We start from the raw sequence: 20999 nt of genomic DNA on the forward strand, positions 1-20999 counted from the left end.
GCTAGAAAAATAAGAGATTAAAGCTACATTAAAAACTAATCATAAAAATCTATAACATAGCAATCAAAAAATAAATAAATCTAATGAAAAATAGAAAAACAAGGAAACAAGGATGCAAAGAAGGAGATACTTTAATTACTCTGTGGGTTAAATTATTAACTGATAAACTTCTGGAAGGCAATTTGATAATATTCAACAAAGTTTGGAAAGCATTTTGTCTTGGACAGAAATTATACTTCTTCCATGAAGAAATTTAATGAATAGAAATACTTACACATGTACATAAAGATAGATTTACAGAATTTCACCACGGTCACTCATAATAGCAAAAATACATCAATAATATCCACCAACAGAGTAGTAGATAAACTAGCATACCATATTATGGAATCCCACAGAAGCACTAAAAGTAATGAGGTTAGTATATTCTACTTATGGAAACATCTTCAGGACCTGTCACTATAAAAGAGATGCAACACAACAAAATATGTAATAAGGAAAAGAAAAAGTTTATTTGCACACATGAACTTGAAGAGAAAGGAAATGGACTGGAAGGAACCAATCAAGCCTTGGACTGGTTTACTCCAATGGAGTGAAGCATCAGAATGGGGAGAAACAATGGAGGGTTGTTTTTTTTTTACATAGTTTTCTGTATGTGCATATAGTTTCATAAAGTTTGAAATGCTTTCAGAAAGTATTTTTAAGTTGTGTCTGTGTAATAAACATTTTTAAGTATTATGTGCAGTAACATATTACACAAATGTTAGAGATGTCATCCTTTTATCTATCTAGGGTCATAATATTTTTGGGACAAAATGGACTTTGAGATCATCTGCTTATAATTCCTCAACGTATACAAGTTAAAACTGAGATCCAAACAGGTGATTTTTAGGACGGCTAACCATCAGACCTCCAAAATACACCCATACATTCCACAGATCTATATAGGTATCGTCACAGTTCTCATTAAAGAAACATCCTACAGAAATGCCCGACTAAAGGTCTGTGAGTCTCAAGTAAGGATCGTCAACATTGTCACTATACTCATAAACACTACTATCCCTTTCTAAAGAACATATTAACTGTGTCTCTTCAAAGATTTTCTAAGAACCCTACATAATTGTGCCATACTAACACTATTTCTCTCACATAGTTAATTGCCTTTACAAAGCTCTTCCTCAACTTATCTCAACCCAAACCCAAAGACTGGTACTTGAAAAAAAAAAAAAAAAAAAAAAAAAACCAAACTCCTAAGTGAAAAGCTTCTGTTTTCTATAATATTCAAAAATTTTTAAAGTACATTTCATTTTATATTCCTTGGGAGCCCTCGTAATGTGAAGACGTCTGTGACAAATTTTGTAACTCAGGATCAGGCATTAGTTTGCTTCCTAATGCCAGGAATAGGAACCAATTTTGTCCTCAATCTAAGGGACATTGGCAGTGTCAAGACATTTTTGATTTTAGCAAATATGTGAAGGAAGTGCTACTGAACAGACCGCCACAGTAAATCCTACTGTGGCCCAAAATGTCAACAGTCCTGAGGCGGAGAAACCCCAGCTAGAAAATGACCTATACAACCCATCATAATGTCCTGCGTCAAGGGCTGCTGGGTGTTCAGAGCCACATTGGACCACCCAGGGCATGCTCTCATTTGCATGTCATCCTTCTCCCTCCCAACCACCTCCTGGAAGGCTATAAGATGTTCTACTTAGCAATGGACATTATTCAGGGAAAGTTTCAGAAATGTCAATTTCAATACCTTTCTAGTAGGTAAAGGGTTATATAATTTAACTCTAATACTGTATAAATCAAAGTATAGGTAGTATCTTACACATGAAAAAATAGTATTTCTTACCTTAAACAGACAACGGCATATATATTCATAGACCATATGTTTTAATGAGCTGATAAGTGACTGTATTCTCTGTTCTGTATTTTCAGAATCCTAGATTACATTTGAAAATTGAAAAATCATTAGGAAATTTATAAACATTTAAATGACACTACATTGCTTAATCGCACTTTTAAACTGTTCCTTCAGACTCAAAGTTGATTCTGGAATAATTATCTTTGTCAACTCAAGTGATCAAACAGGTTAAGTGCATTAAATCTGTATACTACTACGATAAAAATACTTGATGTATTTTTCTTTAACGGATGAAGGCTTTCAATGAATGAAAATTACAGTCCATTTCCAATAATACAATATGAAATGAATTTGATGATACCACTCTGATACCTAACAGCATTAAAAATAATGTATTAGTATGGATGAATCCCATTTCATTACTAGTACAATGATCCATCCAGCCTCAAAACAGAGTGACCAGAACCAGCTAATACTGAATGTTCTCACTTTCATTATAAGAGCCTAAGCAACTTAAACCATGCTTTCCATAACTAAGGATGAACAATAACTTTGATGTACATGCTGTTTAAGAAATCATACCACCTTTACTTTCTTATCTGTTTTCATACTTCCATTGTACAGGATCACTGTGCTTTGAAAAATATCCCTAACAGCTATTTCCCTTGCTGATTGCAGAAAGGTTTGGTAGATGAACAGGAGGAAGCTGTCATCGCTGGACTATTCCCTAAGAGTGACAGAGTTTTATATCTCACCTCAGGTAGATGAGAAGGACAGGACACACGCCTTGAAAAAGTTCAATTCTGATATAATGTTTAGGCTAAATTTTCTTGTTACCTTAAGTCTATAACTGACAAGAAAAAAATCTAGTAAAACAATGTTAACAGTTTAGAGAAATCCACCAAGGATAAGCAGTGCAACATGTGCCCCAGGGACAAAACCTCGGGCAGTGGCACGGATGCACCAAAGCTTGGGCTGGCCCATGAGCAGAACGTTCTAATGAGAGAGCTCATCATTACAGTTCATGTGCCGGACATCCTCTTCATCCCTATGTTTATTAACAAAGATCGCATGTGAAATGAGCCTTGGATCCACTAAAAGATGCTCTCTTGTGAGAAAGAGTACATAGCCTAAAATCTAATAGATTTCTAAGACACTGCAGAGCAGGTTTTTTACTCTACATATTTAAGATTATATTGCTTTTTAAAATAAAACCAAACACACATGTGCACACCACATGCTTACACATACTATCAAAGCCCAATAGTTCCTAAGCTACAGACTTTTGTAAAGAACAAAAAATAACCAACGTTCTCACTGGGTTCAGGCAAAACTGCTCACCTATTTATCAATTCTCACATTCCTGCAGAGTCACTGACCTTTAACATGAATATTTTCTGACTAAAGGATAAGAAGGAATTTAAAATGAACTTCTAATTCTGTACTAATTTATGAGAAACTTTTAATGCAAAAATTATTCAAAGATAGATATACAATCCAATGTTAGTGAAGATACAGATGTAAAAGCACTCCAACTGCCTCCGTTTAATTCGCCAACAGCACGTTCCAAAGGTAGCAAGACGGAATTTGTGTGCAAGTCTACAAATGTGCACTTTGGTCCCAGTCATCCAAGTCTAGGAAATTTAACCAAGAAAAAACTAGAGAAGCAAAACACTGGAAAAAATGTAAACCATAAATATGTGTAGCTGTCCTAAAACATAACCACATGATCTGCGATCCTGCTTTAAGAGGGAAGGTGTCGCCCCAACCTCTTGATCATGGGTAGGTTTGTGTCAACTTCCACCAAATGGCATGCAGCATGGGTGATACCGTCCCAGCCAAGTGACAAAAGCTTCTGCCTCACGGCCTGGAATACAGTTTTGGCCCCCAAGATGTCCTACCAGAAATCCACTACACTGTGTGGCGAGGTGCAGGCTGTAGTCCTCCTCACCGAACCCCCTCCACCCGCACTCCACCAGATGCACAAGCAGAGCGGGCACCAGATGCGCAAGCAGAGCTACCCTCCTCCCTGCCTCTCCATCTCTTCCCCTCAGTCCCAACTGAGGTCCCAGATGTTGTGAAACAGTGGTAGGTCATCTCTGCTGGGCCCTGACCCAACCACCCACAGAAACCACGAGCATAAGGAGACACTGTCCGATCTGCCAGGTTTGGGGATAATCGTATATTCAGCAGAGATAATCAGGAAAATGTCCACATACCACATGGTCACAGTGCCCATACTGTGTAGCCTCACTGTCTCTCAAAAATGTTGTGTGGGTTTCTATTCACGGCATGAAAGTTGTATGAAATCTATGAATGCTAATTTTCAAGACAGTGTGACATCTTCTGCGTAAGGCAGTTCACATTCTTTAGTATATGCTTCCCTCTCCTAAGCACACAAACTTGGTAAAGCAGACACTCCTATATCCCCACTAACAAAAAGGATTCCCAGCACACGGTAGAGCCTCAAATGACACAACAATGACATTTTAAATGTTGTTTTCTGAAAGTAATGAGATTATGTAGACAATTTCTTGATTTTATACCATATTAATGATAATCTATTCCTTATTAATTTGTACTCAGAATTTAAATCATTTCCATTAAGACTGTCACACTGGGATAGTTTAAGAACATAAAATACAATCAAAGAGCGAGTTTCTTTAGATACAGTTTAAGTGAGGGGGCGAGGCAAGAAGGCAGATGAGTTAGAGTCCCCAAGTCACCTGTCCCCACCAACTTACCTAGATACCTTTAAAATGTCCTGAAAACCTATGAATTCAACCTGAGATTTAATGAGAGAACAGCTGGAATGCTATAGAGAGAAGAGTTTGCGCTTCGAACAATACAACTCATTTTTAGCCACTCTGCACGGAGCAAAATGACTAGAAAGAATAACTCACCACAAAAGAAAGAATCAGCAACAGTACTCTCTGCTACAGAGTTACAGAATTTGGATTACAATTCAGTATCAGAAAACCAATTCAGAAGAACACTTATAAAGCTATAGGTGGCTCTGGAAAAAAGCATAAAGGATTCAAGAAACTTCATGACTGCAGAATTCAGATCTAATCAGGACGAAATTAAAAATCAATTAAATGAGATGCAATCCAAACTGGAGGTCCTAATGATGAGGGTTAATGAAGTGGAAGAAACAGTGAGCAGCATAGAAGACAAGTTGATGGCAAGGGGGAAAGCTGAGGAAAAAAGAGAAAAACAATTAAAAGACCATGAGGAAAGGTAAAGGGAAATAAATGACAGCCTCAGAAGGAAAAATCTATGTTTAATTGGGGTTCCAGAGGGCGCCAAGAGGGACAGAGGACCAGAAAGCATATCTGAACATATCATAGCTGAGAATTTCCCTAACTTGGGATGGGAAACAGGCATTCAGATGCTGGAGATACAGAGATCCCCCCTAAAATCAATAAAAACCGTTCAACACCTCAACCTTTAATACTTGCAAATTCCAAAGATAAAGAGAAAATCCTTAAAGCAGCAAGAGACAAAAGATCCCTAACTTATATGGGGAGAAATATTAGATTAAGAGCAGACCTCTCCACAGAGACCTGGCAGTCCAGAAAGGGCTGTCAGGATATACTCAGGGTCCTAAATGAGAAGAACATGCAGCCAAGAATACTCTATCCAGCAAGGCTCTCATACAGAAAAAAAGGAGACATAAAGAGCTTCCAACATAGGCAGAAACTTAAAGAATATGGGGCCAGCAAACCAGCTCTGCAAGAAATATTAAGGGGGACTCGGTAAAAGAAAGGGGAAGCCCAAAGAAATAATCCACAAAAACAGGGGCTGAATAGGTATCATGATGTCACTAAATTCATATCTTTCAGTAGTAACTCTGAACGTGAATGGGCCTAATGACCCCATCAAAAGGTGCAGGGTTTCAGACTGGAGAAAAAAGCAAGACCCATCGATTTGCTCTCTACAAGAGACTCATTTTAGACCTAAGGACACCTACAGCCTGAAAATGAAAGGTTGGAGAACCATTTACCATTCAAATGACCCTTAAAGGAAAGCAGGGGTAGCCATCCTCATATCCAATGAATTAAAGTATATCCCAAAGAGTGTAGTAAGAGATGAAGACGGGACACTATATCATACTTAAAGGATCTATCCAACAAGAGGACCTAACAATCATGAATATTTATGCCCCTAATGTGGGAGCTGCCAAGTACATCAATCAATTAACAACCAAAGTAAAGACATAGTTAGATAATAATACACTTATACTGGGAGACTTCAACACGGTGCTTTCTGCAAATGACAGATCCTCTAAGCACAACATCTCCAAAGAAACAAGAGCTTTAAACGATACACTGGACCAGATGGATTTCAGATATCTACAGAACTTTACACCCAAACACAACTGAATACACATTCTTCTCAAGCGCACATGGAACTTTCTCTAAAATAGACCACATACTGGGTCACAAATCAGGTCTTAACCGATACCAAAAGATTGGGATTGTCTCCTCATATTTTCAGACCATAATGATTTGAAACTTGAACTCATTCACAAGAAGAAATTTGGAAGAAATTAAAACACGTGGAGGTTAAAGAGCATCTTGCTAAAAGATGAAAGGGTCAACCAGAAAATTAGAGAAGAATTTAAAAGATTCATGGAAACTAATGAGAATGAAGATACAACTGTTCAAAGTCTTTGGGGTACAACAAAAGCAGTCTTGAGAGGGAAATACATCGCAATACAAGCATCCCTCAAAAACCTGGAAAAAAACTCAAATACACAAGCTAACCTTGCGCCTCAAGGAACTGGAGAAAGAACAGCAAATAAAACCTACACCCAGCAGAGAAAGAGTTAATAAAGATTCGAGCAGAACTCAATGAAATAGAAACCAGAAGAACTGTAGAACAGATCAACAAAACCAGGAGCTGGTTCTTTGAAAGAATTAAGATAGATAAACCATTAGCCAGCCTTATTAAAAAAAAAAAAAAAAAAAAAGACTAATAAAATCACGAATGAAAAAGGAGAGATCACAACCAATACCAAGGAAATACAAACGATTTTAAAAACATATTATGAGCAGCTATACGCCAATAAATTAGGCAATCCAGAAGAAATGGACGCATTTCTGGAAAACCACAAACTACCAAAACTGGAACAGGAAGAAATAGAAAACCTGAACAGACCAATAACCAGGGAGGAAATTGAAGCAGTCATCAAAAACCTCCCAAGACACAAAAGTCCAAGGCCAGATGGCTTCCCAGGGCAATTCTACCAAACGTTTAAAGAAGAAACAATACCTATTCTACTAAGCTGTCCTGAAAGATAGAAAGGGATGGAATACTTCCAAACTCGTTCTATGAGGCCAGCATCACCTTAATTCCAAAACCAGACAAAGACCCCACCAAAAAGGAGAATTATAGACCAATATCCCTGAGGAACACAGATGCAAAAATTCTCAACAAGATACTAGCCAATAGGATCCAACAGTACATTAAGAAGATTAGGGATCCCTGGGTGGCACAGCGGTTTGGCGCCTGCCTTTGGCCCGGGGCACAATCCTGGAGACCCGGGATCGAATCCCACATCGGGCTCCCGGTGCATGGAGCCTGCTTCTCCCTCTGCCTGTGTCTCTGCCTCTCTCTCTCTCTCTGTGACTATCATAAATAAATAAAAAAGTTAAAAAAAAAAATTTAAAGAAGATTATTCGCCTAGACCAAGTGGGATTTATCCCTGGGATGCAAGGCTGGTTCAACACTCATAAAGCAGTCAACATGATAGATTATATCAATAAGAGAAAAAAACAAGAACCATATGATCCTCTCATTAGATGCAGAGAAAGTATTTGACAAAATACAGCATCCATTCCTGATCAAAACTCTTCAGAGTGTAGGGATAGAGGCAACATTCCACAGCATCTTAAAAGCCATCTACAAAAGGCCCACAGCAAATATAATTCTCAATGGGGAAACACTGGGTGCCTTTCCCCTAAGATCAGGAACAAGACAGGGGTGTCCACTCTCACCACTGCTATTCAACATATTACTAGAAGTCCTAGCCTCAGCAACCAGGCAACAAAAATAAATAAAAGGCATTCAAATTGGCAAAGAAGAAGTCAAACTCTCCCTCTTCGCAGATGACATGATACTGTACATAGAAAACCCAAAAGCCTGCACCCCAAGATTGCTAGAACTCATACAGCAATTCGGCAGAGTGGCAGGATACAAAATCAATGCCCAGAAGTCAGTGGCATTTCTATACACTAACAATGAGACTGAAGAAAGAGAAATTAAGGAGTCCATCCCATTTACAATTGCACCCAAAAGCATAAGATACCTAGGAATAAACCTAACCAAAGAGGTAAAGGATCTATACCCTCAAAACTATAGAACACTTCTGAAAGAAATTGAGGAAGACACAAAGAGATGGAAAAATATTCCATGCTCATGGATTAGCAGAATTAATAATGTGAAAATGTCAATGCTACCCAGGGCAATTTACACATTTAATGCAATCCCTATCAAAATGCCATGGAGTTTCTTCAGAGAGTTGGAACAAGTCATCTTAAGATTTGTGTGGAATCAGAAAACACCCCAAAGAGCCAGGGGGATATTGAAAAAGAAAACCAGCCAGGGGCATCACAATGCCAGATTTCAGCTTGTACTACAAAGCTGTGATCACCAAGACAGTGTGGTACTGGCACAAAAACAGACACATAGATCAATGGAACAGAATAGAGAATCCAGAAATGGGCCCTCAACTCTATGGTCAACTAATATTCGACAAAGCAGGAAAGACTATCCACTGGAAGAAAGACACTCTCTTCAATAAATGGTGCTGGGAAAATTGGACATCCACATGCAGAAGAATGAAACTAGACCACTCTCTTACACCATACACAAAGATACACTCAAAATGGATAAATGATCTAAATGTGAGACAAGATTCCATCAAAATCCTAGAGGAGAACAAAGGCAACAGCCTTTTTGAACTTGGCCACAGCAACTTCTTGCAAGATACATCTATGAAGGCAAGGGAAACAAAAGCAAAAATGAATTATTGTGACTTCATCAAGATAAAAACCTTCTGCCCAGCAAAAGAAACAGTCAACAAAACTAAAAGACAACCTACAGGATCGGAGAAGATGTTTGCAAATGACCTATCAGATAAAGGGCTAGTATCCAAGATCTGTAAAGAACTTATGAAACTCAACAGCAAAGAAACAAACAATCCAATCATGAAATGGGGAAAAGACATGAACAAACATTTCAGCAAAGAAGACATAGACATGGCCAAGAGACACATGAGGAAATGCTCCGCATCACTGGCCATCAAGTGGGAAATACAAATCAAAACCACAATGAGATACCACCTCATACCAGTGAGAATGGTGAAAATTAACAAGACAGGAAACAACAAATGTTGGAGAGGGTGTGGAGAAAGGGGAACCCTCTGGCATTGTTGGTGGGAATGTGAACTGGTACAGACACTCTGGAAACTGTGTGGAGGTGTCCTCAAAGAGTTAAAAATAGAACTGCCCAACGACCCAGCAATTGCACTGCTGGGGATTTACCCCAAAGATACCGATGCAGTGAAATGGCAGGAAACCTGCATCCCAATGTTTATAGTAGCAATGTCTACAATAGCCAAACTGTGGAAGGAGCCTCAGTGTCCATCGAAAGATGAATGGATAAAGAAGATGTGGTCTATGTATACAATGGAATAGTACTCAACCATTAGAAACAGAAATACCTAGCTTCAATGTGGATGGAACTGGAGGGTATTATGCTGAGTGAAATAAGTCAATCGGAGAAGGACAAACATTATATGGTCTCATTCATTTGGGGAATATAAAAAAAAAAAATAGTGAAAGGGAATAAAGGGGAAAGGAGAGACAATGAGTCGGAAATATCAGTGAGGGTGACAGAGCATGAGAGACTCCTAACTCTGGGAAATGAACAAGGGGTGGTGGAAAGGGAGGCAGGTAGGGGGTGGGGTGACTGGGTGACGGGCACTGAGGGGGGGCATTTGACAGGATGAGCACTGGGTGTTATGCTATATGTTGGCAAATTGAACTTTAGGTTGTTACATGTGGTCTTCTGAAATATGATTCTAAACCAGTTTTCTCTGGAAGTTATTACTATAAATAAGTACCTAGTCAAGTGATCTGTGTTCCTCAGTCCTAGCCACAGGGTAATGGAGAGCATACCTGTTTGTTTTGCAGAGCACGCTGGAAAAGTCGGAGAAATGCAGCCAAACTGAAGCGGTACATGTTATTAATTTTGGACAAGTCGGAGATAATGAAGTACATCTTACTGGCGCTCTCAGCCAGTGGCAGATAAGCGTCCCGCTCCTGTGGGAAAAACACTTGAGTGCTAGCGTGTTACTGCCCCCTACAGACCAGTCCATTCCCAGTGTTGTGCTCTTATCACTTCTAAGTACACACAATAGGTGAAGACAACCAATCCTAGAACTGTGTAACTAAGAGGGATAATATCATCTAGTTTTTCTTACTCTTATAAACCTGAGGGTGATATATTTAAATAATTCTCTAAACCCCAGATTACAGAAGTAGGAGTGGTTCACAGGTGGACCATCATGAGCAAGTACAAATGACACAATTTTATATTTCAAGAGAGAGCCACTTCGGGTAACGCAAGGGCATGGCACCCCTGCGGAGGAGGGAATGACAATCCTGAGTCTAGCATGCGGGGGACCAGAGACTGTAACTTCCACATCAAGTAAGGAAGCACCTGGCATTGTTCAACGCTGGCACAGAATAAGCCAGTGGCACAGGCCTTCTGCTGTGATGGGTGTAAAGGATGAGTAAAGAAGAGATCCTACAGGTAAGTGGCCTCAGGTTTTGAACAGGACTCTGAGAGTCATTCTGATCCAAGTGCCAGGATCACAAACATGATGCTGGTAACATTACGTGTGTGACTCAATGATGCCTGCTCAGAAGGAGAAGGCCAGGAAGTTCATCCTGTGCAGTGAAAAATAAAATAACAGATAACCACACCTGCCGAGCTCATCCCTGGCAGAGACAACCAGGTAATGGATGAGAAGCGGTCCATTAATCTGCTCGTATTCTGGTTTCAACAGAACACTTTCCCAAGTGAGAAAGTGATAACATGTAAGTGGACAATTTGGGCAAGGGCTGAAAAATACTGAAAGGAAAACATGAACAGGTCACTGAGATGACTGGCAAAGAATGAAAGGATTTCAGTAAGTACCCTGGTCAGGCTGTAGCCTGGAAATTCAGAGGAACACTAATCTGTCTGGGCGTCTGTTTGTCTTCAAGCAAGGTACAATCACTAGGATGTAGGCGATGAAAATATGTATCATTTTCAACTTGGGTGAGAATTTTGCAAAAGGAATTATCAAAAGAAAGGCAAAAATCATTTTAAGCCATAGCATTTTAAGGGAAGAAAAGTATTTTTAATGGAGAAGATACTTACAACTCTTACTTAATATATTTAACATGTTTTAATTTTAAAGCATTCTAGGAATGGCACAGATGCTCATAACACTCATTTTTAACACTCTCAACTTCAGTACAGAACTGTAGCTCCAGAACTTTACAAGTCAGCAGAGGCCGGCCGGCCGGCCATATTCCTGATGCGCTGCGCATCCCAGTGCCCTCTCTACAGCAGGATCAGACCCACAGCTCTGGTGTTTCTCAGGAGCTTTCTTGTTTTCTATCTGTCATTCCCCTGAAGTCTTGATTCTACACTGTTTAATCATATTAACATAACAGCTTAAGAGAACATGATAGAAGACCACAAAAAAAGGAAATAATTACTTGATCGAGGGAAATCTGGAGTTTGTAAGATTCTTTAAGTGACTCCTGAATAAGTGCACTGCTTGCTTTCGTCTGATTCAAAGATTCAATCAAATCCTTATTTTCCAAAATATTCCCTTGGGATGTGGCAAGTGTCTGCAGCAAAAATTAATAAAATAATGTGAACATTATCATACATGTTAAAATAACCAATTAAAAGAAGACTACATTAGCTCTCATTACTGATGATGTTCATAAAAACATTACTTTAAAAGAATTTCATCATTTATATAAGAATGATATAGAAAATTATTATATACTATTTCAAAGCACTGTATATATATTAACTTTATCAATCTAATAAAAATAAAAACTTAAAGTTACCTATTAAGTCATAATTTCATGCTATATTTTAATACTTCTTGAAATTCTGAGCACATATTCGTGAAATAATGCAGTATAAAAGCAGTATTACTGAAAAATCATTTGTCTTAGACATTAATTACCATTACTTAAGAAGTAAGTAATGGTCTTGTATTCCGAGACATCTATTTTTTTCTCTTTGAATTCTGACTTTAAGATATATATTGACATGTCTTTGACACAACCAAAAACATTTGGAAGGTACTGTTAAATTTTTAAAACTGTTAATTCACTTTTAAAATGTAACATAAAAAAGGATCCTGAATAACTAAATTTTACCTCTAAAAGAGATTCCTCAAGCTTGGCTAACTGTATTTTCTTATCTTCTTCCTGCTGTAACAGTTTTGTTTTTTGCTCCTCTAAGTCAGGTTTCTCATGCTGAATAGTTAAAGCCAAAAGCTAAAAAAAAATTTTTTTAAGTCAAAGTTATTCTGGCAGTAAAGTTCAAACAAAACAAACTCCCCAGAAATAGGCCTTGTGTTTGATCAAATATTACAATTATTATATTATGTATCTCATTTGATTCTTTCTAGTTAAACATGAGACACTTCACAATTATTTCTGACAAAAAAAGGGGCAAAATAGTTAAACTAATCAATAAAATATTAAAGAAATTGTATTACTTAACATATCAATATACAATATTTAGTTCTAAAATTAAATATATAAAAACTATGGAAACTAGTTTTTTTCAGTGGCTAGTATTTCATATAAAGAAGTAAAAAAAGATCTTACTTGAAATACTATATCCTCAAAATCTCAACAAGATACATCTTCGCCCCCACTAGGATGGGGACAATTAAAAAGTCAACTAACATGTGTGGGCGAGATGGGGGAAAGTGAAAGCCTCACATGTTGTTGATGGGAAAGAAAACTTCGTCCTTCCAAATGGTAAACAGAGTTACCATGAGACCTTGCAAGTCTACCAGTGAATTGCACACTTTAAGTGGATGAATTGAATCTTAATAAAGCTATTTTTAAAATGCTACATTAGATTCTTCATTTTGAAACTTTAGAGGACAACACTGGCAAGTCATTAAACATGGAATGCTAATCTGCTGGATAAGCATCTGCATGGGGTTCTTACTACAAATCTAAACAGTGTGGGGATGGAAAGCTTTTAGACAGAATGAGCAACTTCGTCAATTAATTCTGGGCCATGCGTTGAGTAATCCCTTCACAGTTTTATTTATAAGAAGTATCATCAAGTAAGTCAAAAGATACTATCCATAAAAATACATGTTGTAAGTTATATGTTATTGCAAGAAAAAATATTTTAAAGGAAAATTTTTTAAATAAGTAAAAATTGTAACAAGTATACATGCTATCATATTAAATCAAAAGAGGAAAAGTCTACAATTGTTAGAGGAGTAAAAATAGAATGACTTAAAGTCAACAGGCATGATAGCTTTCTTTAAAAGGAAAATGAATGAAGAACTATATAAGTAAAAGCCTAGATATAAAAAATCATTTTGAGATTCATATAATGTTCTAAATTGTAATACATCATAGACAATATGAAAATTCAAAAAAGTGTATGTATTGGTGGGGAAAAAAATGTCAGATGGGGAATCGAACACCCTCCCTCAACCAGCTGAACAGGTCAATTAAGTGCAATTTTCACATTTAAACTTCAGTTTTCACAATTAAAACAGAAAAAGTAGCTGATCTTAATATAGAATTCTTCTCTCTCTCAAACTCTATCACTCATGACAGAAATAGACCATAAAATTAACGTGACACTAGGGGAAGCAGGGTTCCGATGTTAACAACAAATGTGTAAGTCTAACACAAATGCTAAAGTAAACCTGAATGCAAATATATTTTCAAGATATTTTCAAAAGTTTAAATGCCAGTCACTTCCACATAGTAGATTCCAATTCAAAATACCTAATGAGGGCATCTGAGTGGCTCAGTGGTTGAGCATCTGCCTTTGGCTCAGGTCGTGATCCTGGGGTCCTGGGATTGAGTCCCACATCGGGTTCCCTGCAGGGATCCTGATTCTCCCTCTGTCTATATCTCTGTCTCTGTCTCTATATCTCTCATATATAAATAAATGAAATATTTTTAAAATATATATCTAATGAGTACACAAAGCTACAGAAGATTTCTGAGGTCACTTATTATTGTCCATACATACCTGTCCTCGCAACCCACTTCTTGTTGTAGTGAAGTTAACCTCTGTAATGATGGAGGCTGCATCTGGTGGGATGAAGGGATTTGGGTTTCTTGTTGACAAAAAAAGGCGGAATTCTTCATTGTAGTCAATAATTTTGTCACCTATTTGTACCACATAACGTGGTCCTGTTTGTTTAAAATGACATAATTAGTTGGTCTCAATATTCTGTCTTTTGCTTCATGTCATTAAAGAATATAATTTATATTCCCAGTATTTCTAAATAGTTGGTAGCATAGGGTTTTCAGAAAAGTACAGAATAGCAGCAGTTGGCTACCCAAGAGACTATTAACCAGAATGTCCTATTAATCAGCACATATACAAACAGGGCTAACCATTATTAAGACGATCTCAGGATACTGAAACATCAAACAAATATATACATATATGCAGTATGGTTTTCATGTTAATTATGTTTCATTCCAAATTGTTCTGAAGTGACTAATTATAGATGACAAAAAATAACTCAATTATATGCTATTCTCTACAGAATTCATCCATTAAAAAGTGTATATTGTGGGCACCTGGGTGGCTCAGTCAGTGAAATAAATATCTGCCTTCTGCTCAGTTCATGATCTCAGGATCCTAGGATGGAGCACTCACTCGCTTGAGCGTGCTCGCTCTCTCTCTCTCCCCCCCCGCCCTCCTTCTCTCAAATAAATAAATATATCTTTTTTTTTTTTTAAGTGTTCATTGTACTAGTTTTTGAGATGTACTACTTAAAAGCAAGCTTGGGTGGCTCAGTCAGTAAGCATCTGCCTTTGGCTCAGGCCATAATTTCAGGGTCCTGGGATCATGCCCCATACCAGTCTCCCTGCTCAGTGCGGAGTCTGTTTCCCTCTTTCCCTCTGCTCCCCTGCTCATGTTCACTCACTCTCTGTCAAATAAATAAAATATTAAAAAAAAGATGTACTAAAGACAGTGAGCTGATGAAAACCTAGGATTATCAATATATGAGTAATTGCGAAGATGCCCATTATTAACTTGAAAAGGATTTATTCAGACTACTGGATATCAGGGATTTGAGAAGTTAAACTAATAAAAGAAGTTCTGCCTCAAAAGAGTATATTCAAAAAAAATTTTTAAACATGACATCCATTATATAACAGAGAAATGAACCAGCAATTATATCCACAACTTATAATTTCAAATTGCCAATAATTAAAATTTTAAGTACAAAATACACACTTTCAAAGATTATTTTCAAAGGTTAAGAAAAATATTATAATTTTTAAGAACCTCAGAATAGATTTTTAAATTTTCCTTAAAACCTTTTAAGTTAATATGGAAATAATTCAATAAGCACTTTATGAGAAAGGATATACAAATGCCCTAAAAATAATATCAAACAATGCTGAATCACATCATTATCAGAAAAACACAAATTTAAAAGTCCAAGGAAATACTTCTACATCAACTGGAATGGCTCAAGAAAACATAAGCAGGGTAAGTCCAAAGAAAACCAAACCTAAGGACCTCATAATCACACCACTGAAAACCAATGACAAGGAACTAGAGAAAAATGACACATCACTTATAAAAGAGCAACAATAAAAACAGCAGGTGATTTCTCCAAAGATGAAGGTAGAAGCTAGAAGATGAAGGAATAAAAACTTTAAAGTGCTAAAGAAAATAAATACCGACCCAAAATTCCATGTCACGCAGAAAAAAATTTTTTCCTTCAAAAATAAGATTAAGAAGTTTCAGAAATGCTTCAGACAGAAGAAAAGTAATGTGGATGGGGATGAAGAGCACTTGCCACGATGAGCACTGAGCAGTGCACACAAGTGCTGAGTCACAGCATCACACACTCAACGCTAACAGAACACTGCCTGTGAACTAAACAGGAATTAAAATTTTAAAAAAGAAAAATAACCTAGATGTAGATGAGAGGGTAATGAAAATTATGGGAGAATCTGAGAACATTAGAAAGGATCAATCTGTATAAATACAGATTTTAAAAACAGTAATTATAATATCATGTGACCATGACAATGTATCACAACAGTAATGCAAAGGCAGGCAGGGAAAGGTGGCAAAATATTTATTTGTAGTAAAATAATAAGTCAAAGATATCTACTGTTATGTGTAGGGTGACCATTAAAAAAATCAGGTTAATTACAAAACTGTACTAGGTATCATATGAACCAGTTAACTGCATTAAGTTACATGAAAAAATACTAAGATTGCATGGTGGGTGAGCATGAAAACCAACTGATAAACTGAAGAGAGGTATCCTTGAGAAACAAGACCAACAGAAAATTCAAAGTAAAAGAATAAAAAGCATTATCATGCAAACACAAGCCCCTCAAAGGATGGTAATCATTCTGATATCAGACTCTGAAACTTGCTATATTTCTGGAGAAAAGAGAGGACATTTCATAAAGAAAATAACCCAAACAGGAAGGTAATCAATTTTCAAACATGTATGCATCCCAAAACAGTTTCAAAATATTTAAACCAAGAACTAAAATTAAAAAGGGATCCCTGGGTGGCTCAACGGTTTAGCGCCTGCCTTCAGCCCAGGGCGTGATCCTAGAGACCTGGGATCGAGTCCCGGGTTGGGCTTCCTGCATGGAGCCTGCTTCCCCCTCTGCCTGTGTCTCTGCCTCTCTCTCTGTGTATGTCTCTCATGAATAAATAAGTAAAATCTTTAAAAAAAAAAAAAAAAAGAACTAAAAGAAAAAAATTCAAAAATCATAGAACTTTTAAGAAATTCTCTCAATAAATGGAAAAACAAAACAAAAAAGAGTAAAGACACAGAAAACAACACTACATTTAACAAACCTGACATAACTGGCTTTAGAAAAAATTAAACAAGGACAAATTTCACAATTTTCAAGTACATGGAAAAATTAATGAACTGTCCAATTATAGAGAAAGCTTCAACAGGATTCAAATAACGGTATACTTCAGAATAAGTTCTCTGGCCACAATGAGTTATACTGAAAATCAATCACAGAAATGGAACTAGGAAGTCTCCCAAGTACCTGGAAATTAAATAAAAACAACAGAGCTCAGTAATTCAGTGAATCAAAGAAGAAATCAGAACCCATGGTATGAAGCTGGAGAAGGGATGAGAGGGAAATTTACTGACATAAATATCAAAAAAAAAAAAAAAGATGAAATATCAGCATCTTGAATTTCCATCTCAAAAATCTAGAAAAAAAGAATAGCAAAGGAAATCTAAGGACAAATAATAGGAATTAAATAATAAAAGGCAAAAACCAGTTTAAAAATACAAGAAAGATACATGAAGGAGGGCATTTGTGATGAGCACTGGCTGTGATGAATCACTGAATTCTGCTAAAACCAATAGTATACTGTATGTTAACTAACTAGAATTTAAATAAAAACTTGAAACAAAAAAAAATGAAAAAATAAAGGAAATCAACAAAGTTAAAAGTTGGTATTTTGAAAACTGATAAACCCTTACTGAAGATGGATCAAGGAAATAAAAAAGGACAATTATCAACATCAAGAAAAAGGGAGACATCATTACAAATTCAACCAAAATTAAAACGTTATGAGAACATTATATAAAAAATATACCAGTACATTTGACAATTTGGATGAAATGAAAAAATACACTTAAAAAATATGTAACTTTAGCCCAGTTGACACACACACAAATTGTAGAACACAAACAAATCCTGTTCACTAGCAGTTTGAAATTAAAGACAGATTCCCCTGAGAAACTGTGCCATGGCAGGTAGACAGTTATGGGGGCACCTGTCACAGGATGGGGCTTACAGTAGGTGAGTGCAAGCAACTTTGCTGGGGAACGGATGCAGACAATCCTCTGATTGGTATCTTAATAACATTTAGGAGGGAAGAGAAGTGGAGGGGGACACCGTGATAACTGGTAAAAAACAAAAAAAGTAAAGCAGAAGTCCCTCAAATAAGTGGGGCAGGAAGATGTCTGGTTATTTGTGTGATAAGGGATGTACTGTTGCTTTGAGGCTGAGACAGGAATATGGTCACAGAATGGCCTGTGTGATGCTGATACTGTGAAATGATTCACACTCAACAGGAGAATACTGCCAGGCTGTGAGAGCCAGGCCAGCCCACAAGAGTCCCGAACTGCTTCGTTCTTGCCTGTGTATGCAATGTACAGACATAAGCAAAACCTCTCTATGCTGAAGTCAGGAATGTGGTTACCCTGGAGAGGTAAACAAGAGGGCTGCAGAGCGCAGATGAGGACCTGGGTGCTTATACAAGCGTATTTGGTTTGTAAAAATTCATAAACTGCACACACACATTTCATTAAAATGTTAAAACTGAAAAACAACTGGTTTTCTCTGGTGAACAGGACTAGTCATGGGGACAGGGGACATCACATTACTGCCATTCTGTACTATTTGATTTTGTAAACCATGCAGGTATTATTTTGACTTTTTTTTTTTTTTTTTTAATTTCAAAGTAAATGGTTCACCATCTACAAAAGACACTTGGCTATAAGTCCCACATTCTACTATCAGGAAGTTCCAGATGCAGAACTATAAAGCCCTACACTGGTCTTGATGTACACTGGAGTTAACATATAGAGTTAACACTGAAGCTTAACTTAAACATTTTCTTCTCCAGATACAAAATCTTTAGTGTACTTTAGAGAACCATAGAGATGGAATGATTGGGCATAAGCACAAGATTTATCTTTTACTCTCTTTCCAGGGAAAGTCTGAACTTACATGTTTATTGTCTTGGTTCTGAACCTGGATCAGGGTTGAGAATATTGTTTGGTTTGGTTAACATTTGTAATAGATACAGACATTGTATGTCATATACCTTTACAGGTCCAAACTCTTCAAAGATATATTATCATCTGATCTAGATAAATCCAAGTACCACATGAACTGCTACAGAGGTCCAAACACTCCATTATATGGATAACACTTTGGTAATGGTCTCCGCTGACACAACTGCCCACATGGTATAGAGTACCACTCAAGATGAATGATAAAGATAAGATGTAAGTGAGTTCAAAAACAAAACTCTGCCAACCAAATAACCAAACTGACGATGCCCAAAGGAGACATCCACAGCCCATTAAGAATAAACTGCTGTCTTTACAGTCATTGTACACAAAGAAAGAGAATAATGGTTACTTTCTTGGCCCTTCAGAAGAAGCATATTATTCCATACCTGCAATTTTTACTACTGCTTATTCATTTGGTCAATAAACGTGTGGCCACTCTTGCAGGATTGCCAAGGGCAACCTTGGATGGAATCTAAACAATTACAAATCAATCATTGCCTTTGACCCCTCTATCCTTCAGCTACACAGAATTACTGAGGTCTACAAATAATCTCAAGAAAATCCAAAGGAATGCTACAGACATCCACTATTCATTGGTAAAATTTCTGGCAATTCATAGCATTGAGTATTCCATACAATATGCTGACATCAGATAGTGTTCTTGACAATAAAGCACTTGCTGGTGAGACTTACTGAAGTGCATCAGTACAGAGACTATGGGTCAGAATTAGTGGAGCTAGCTTACAGCTCTTCAACCTTAGGACTACTGGCAATTTGTGCTAGAATATTACTGGTTGTGAGGAGATGCCCTGTGCATTTTAAGATGGCCCTAGCTAGCATAGACCTCCCAAACTGTGATGACCAAAAATGTCCCCAGGGGGACAAAATCTCTCCTGTTAAGGAAACACTGGTCTGGCTGTATTCAGGCCTTGGGCCCATTCAGATCCAACTCAGCTACCACAGACACACCCATGTGGAAAACCACACACTAGAAACAGAAGCAAAATGAAGCACAAACTTAATTTCTATGTTACACACACATAAATCCGGATGAAGTAACCATGCTTAAAAGGAAGCATCTGGGCTAAAAAGCCAATCGGAATATCCAACCTTCATATCTACTGTCATTCCTGATCCATACTTGAGCCCAACATGGAAATGAACCATAAAGGACCAGAATGATCAATGATGTTGTTAGTGAAAGTTAACTATCAACTATACTAGCTTCTCCCCCAACAACTTCTAAGTAGCTAGTTGATCCCTGCCTTCAATTACTCACCAACTGCCCACTGCACCTCCTGCATGGGTTGAGTGACTGCACACATGAATTACGAAGTACAAAACAATGAGAACATGAAGACCCATGCATGCCTAGTCCTTCCTTTCGATCAGAACACGGGTGAGGAGATTGCTGGACAGCATAAATGTGGGGGGGCCGGGAGGGGAAGAGCCTGTTCTAACCCGTTCTCCATACCTACTTGGACCTCAGTGTGAAGAAAGGCAGTTCATATTGCTCAGATGAAGGATGCGGGTACATAAATGAGACTGGACACAGACTGCTTGATGTGGTTCTAGGACAGCCGTTCTCTGCCCCCAGGAAATGCATGATGACAAAATGGCAATTCACGAGCAACTCAGCACTCTGGAAGGGGACAGACTGAAGTATACTCAAAGAAGGTAAAAGACTTCAACTACTGTGATATGAATATGTCCAATGCTGGGGGAAAGGCAGGAAGAATAAGGTAAGGGCAGAGATTAACTCTCTTTTCCTAATTCTAAAATAAACAAATTAATCCAAGGAGCCCTGCACAATCATCTGAAATAGTGACTCATAATGTGAACCAATCAAGATGGAAAATGTAATAACTTGGCACCAGATCCAACTTCCAAGGGTCAACACTCATTCTCAGTGCCCCAAAGACTGCTAAAACCTGATACCAATCACAGCTGATGGAGGCTCATATTTAATGAGGCCTCACAGGTCAAACATAGACTAAAGGTAGAAAATCAGAGGGC

The 20999-nt window shown here is 37.5% G+C and overlaps 1 protein-coding gene across 1 annotated transcript in view; it reads right to left on the reverse strand.

Annotated features, from left to right (window-relative positions):
- Positions 1 to 20999, reverse strand: part of DYNC2H1 (dynein cytoplasmic 2 heavy chain 1) — a 339893-nt gene that overhangs the window by 188728 nt on the left and 130166 nt on the right. Inside the window, 5 exon segments of the mRNA XM_025465708.3 lie at positions 1856 to 1945; positions 10054 to 10197; positions 11647 to 11781; positions 12328 to 12447; positions 14189 to 14352. Of these exon segments, the coding sequence (XP_025321493.3) occupies positions 1856 to 1945; positions 10054 to 10197; positions 11647 to 11781; positions 12328 to 12447; positions 14189 to 14352 (653 nt within the window).

This window comes from Canis lupus, chromosome 5 (genome assembly GCF_003254725.2).
Source record: "Canis lupus dingo isolate Sandy chromosome 5, ASM325472v2, whole genome shotgun sequence".
NCBI lineage: Eukaryota > Metazoa > Chordata > Mammalia > Carnivora > Canidae > Canis > Canis lupus.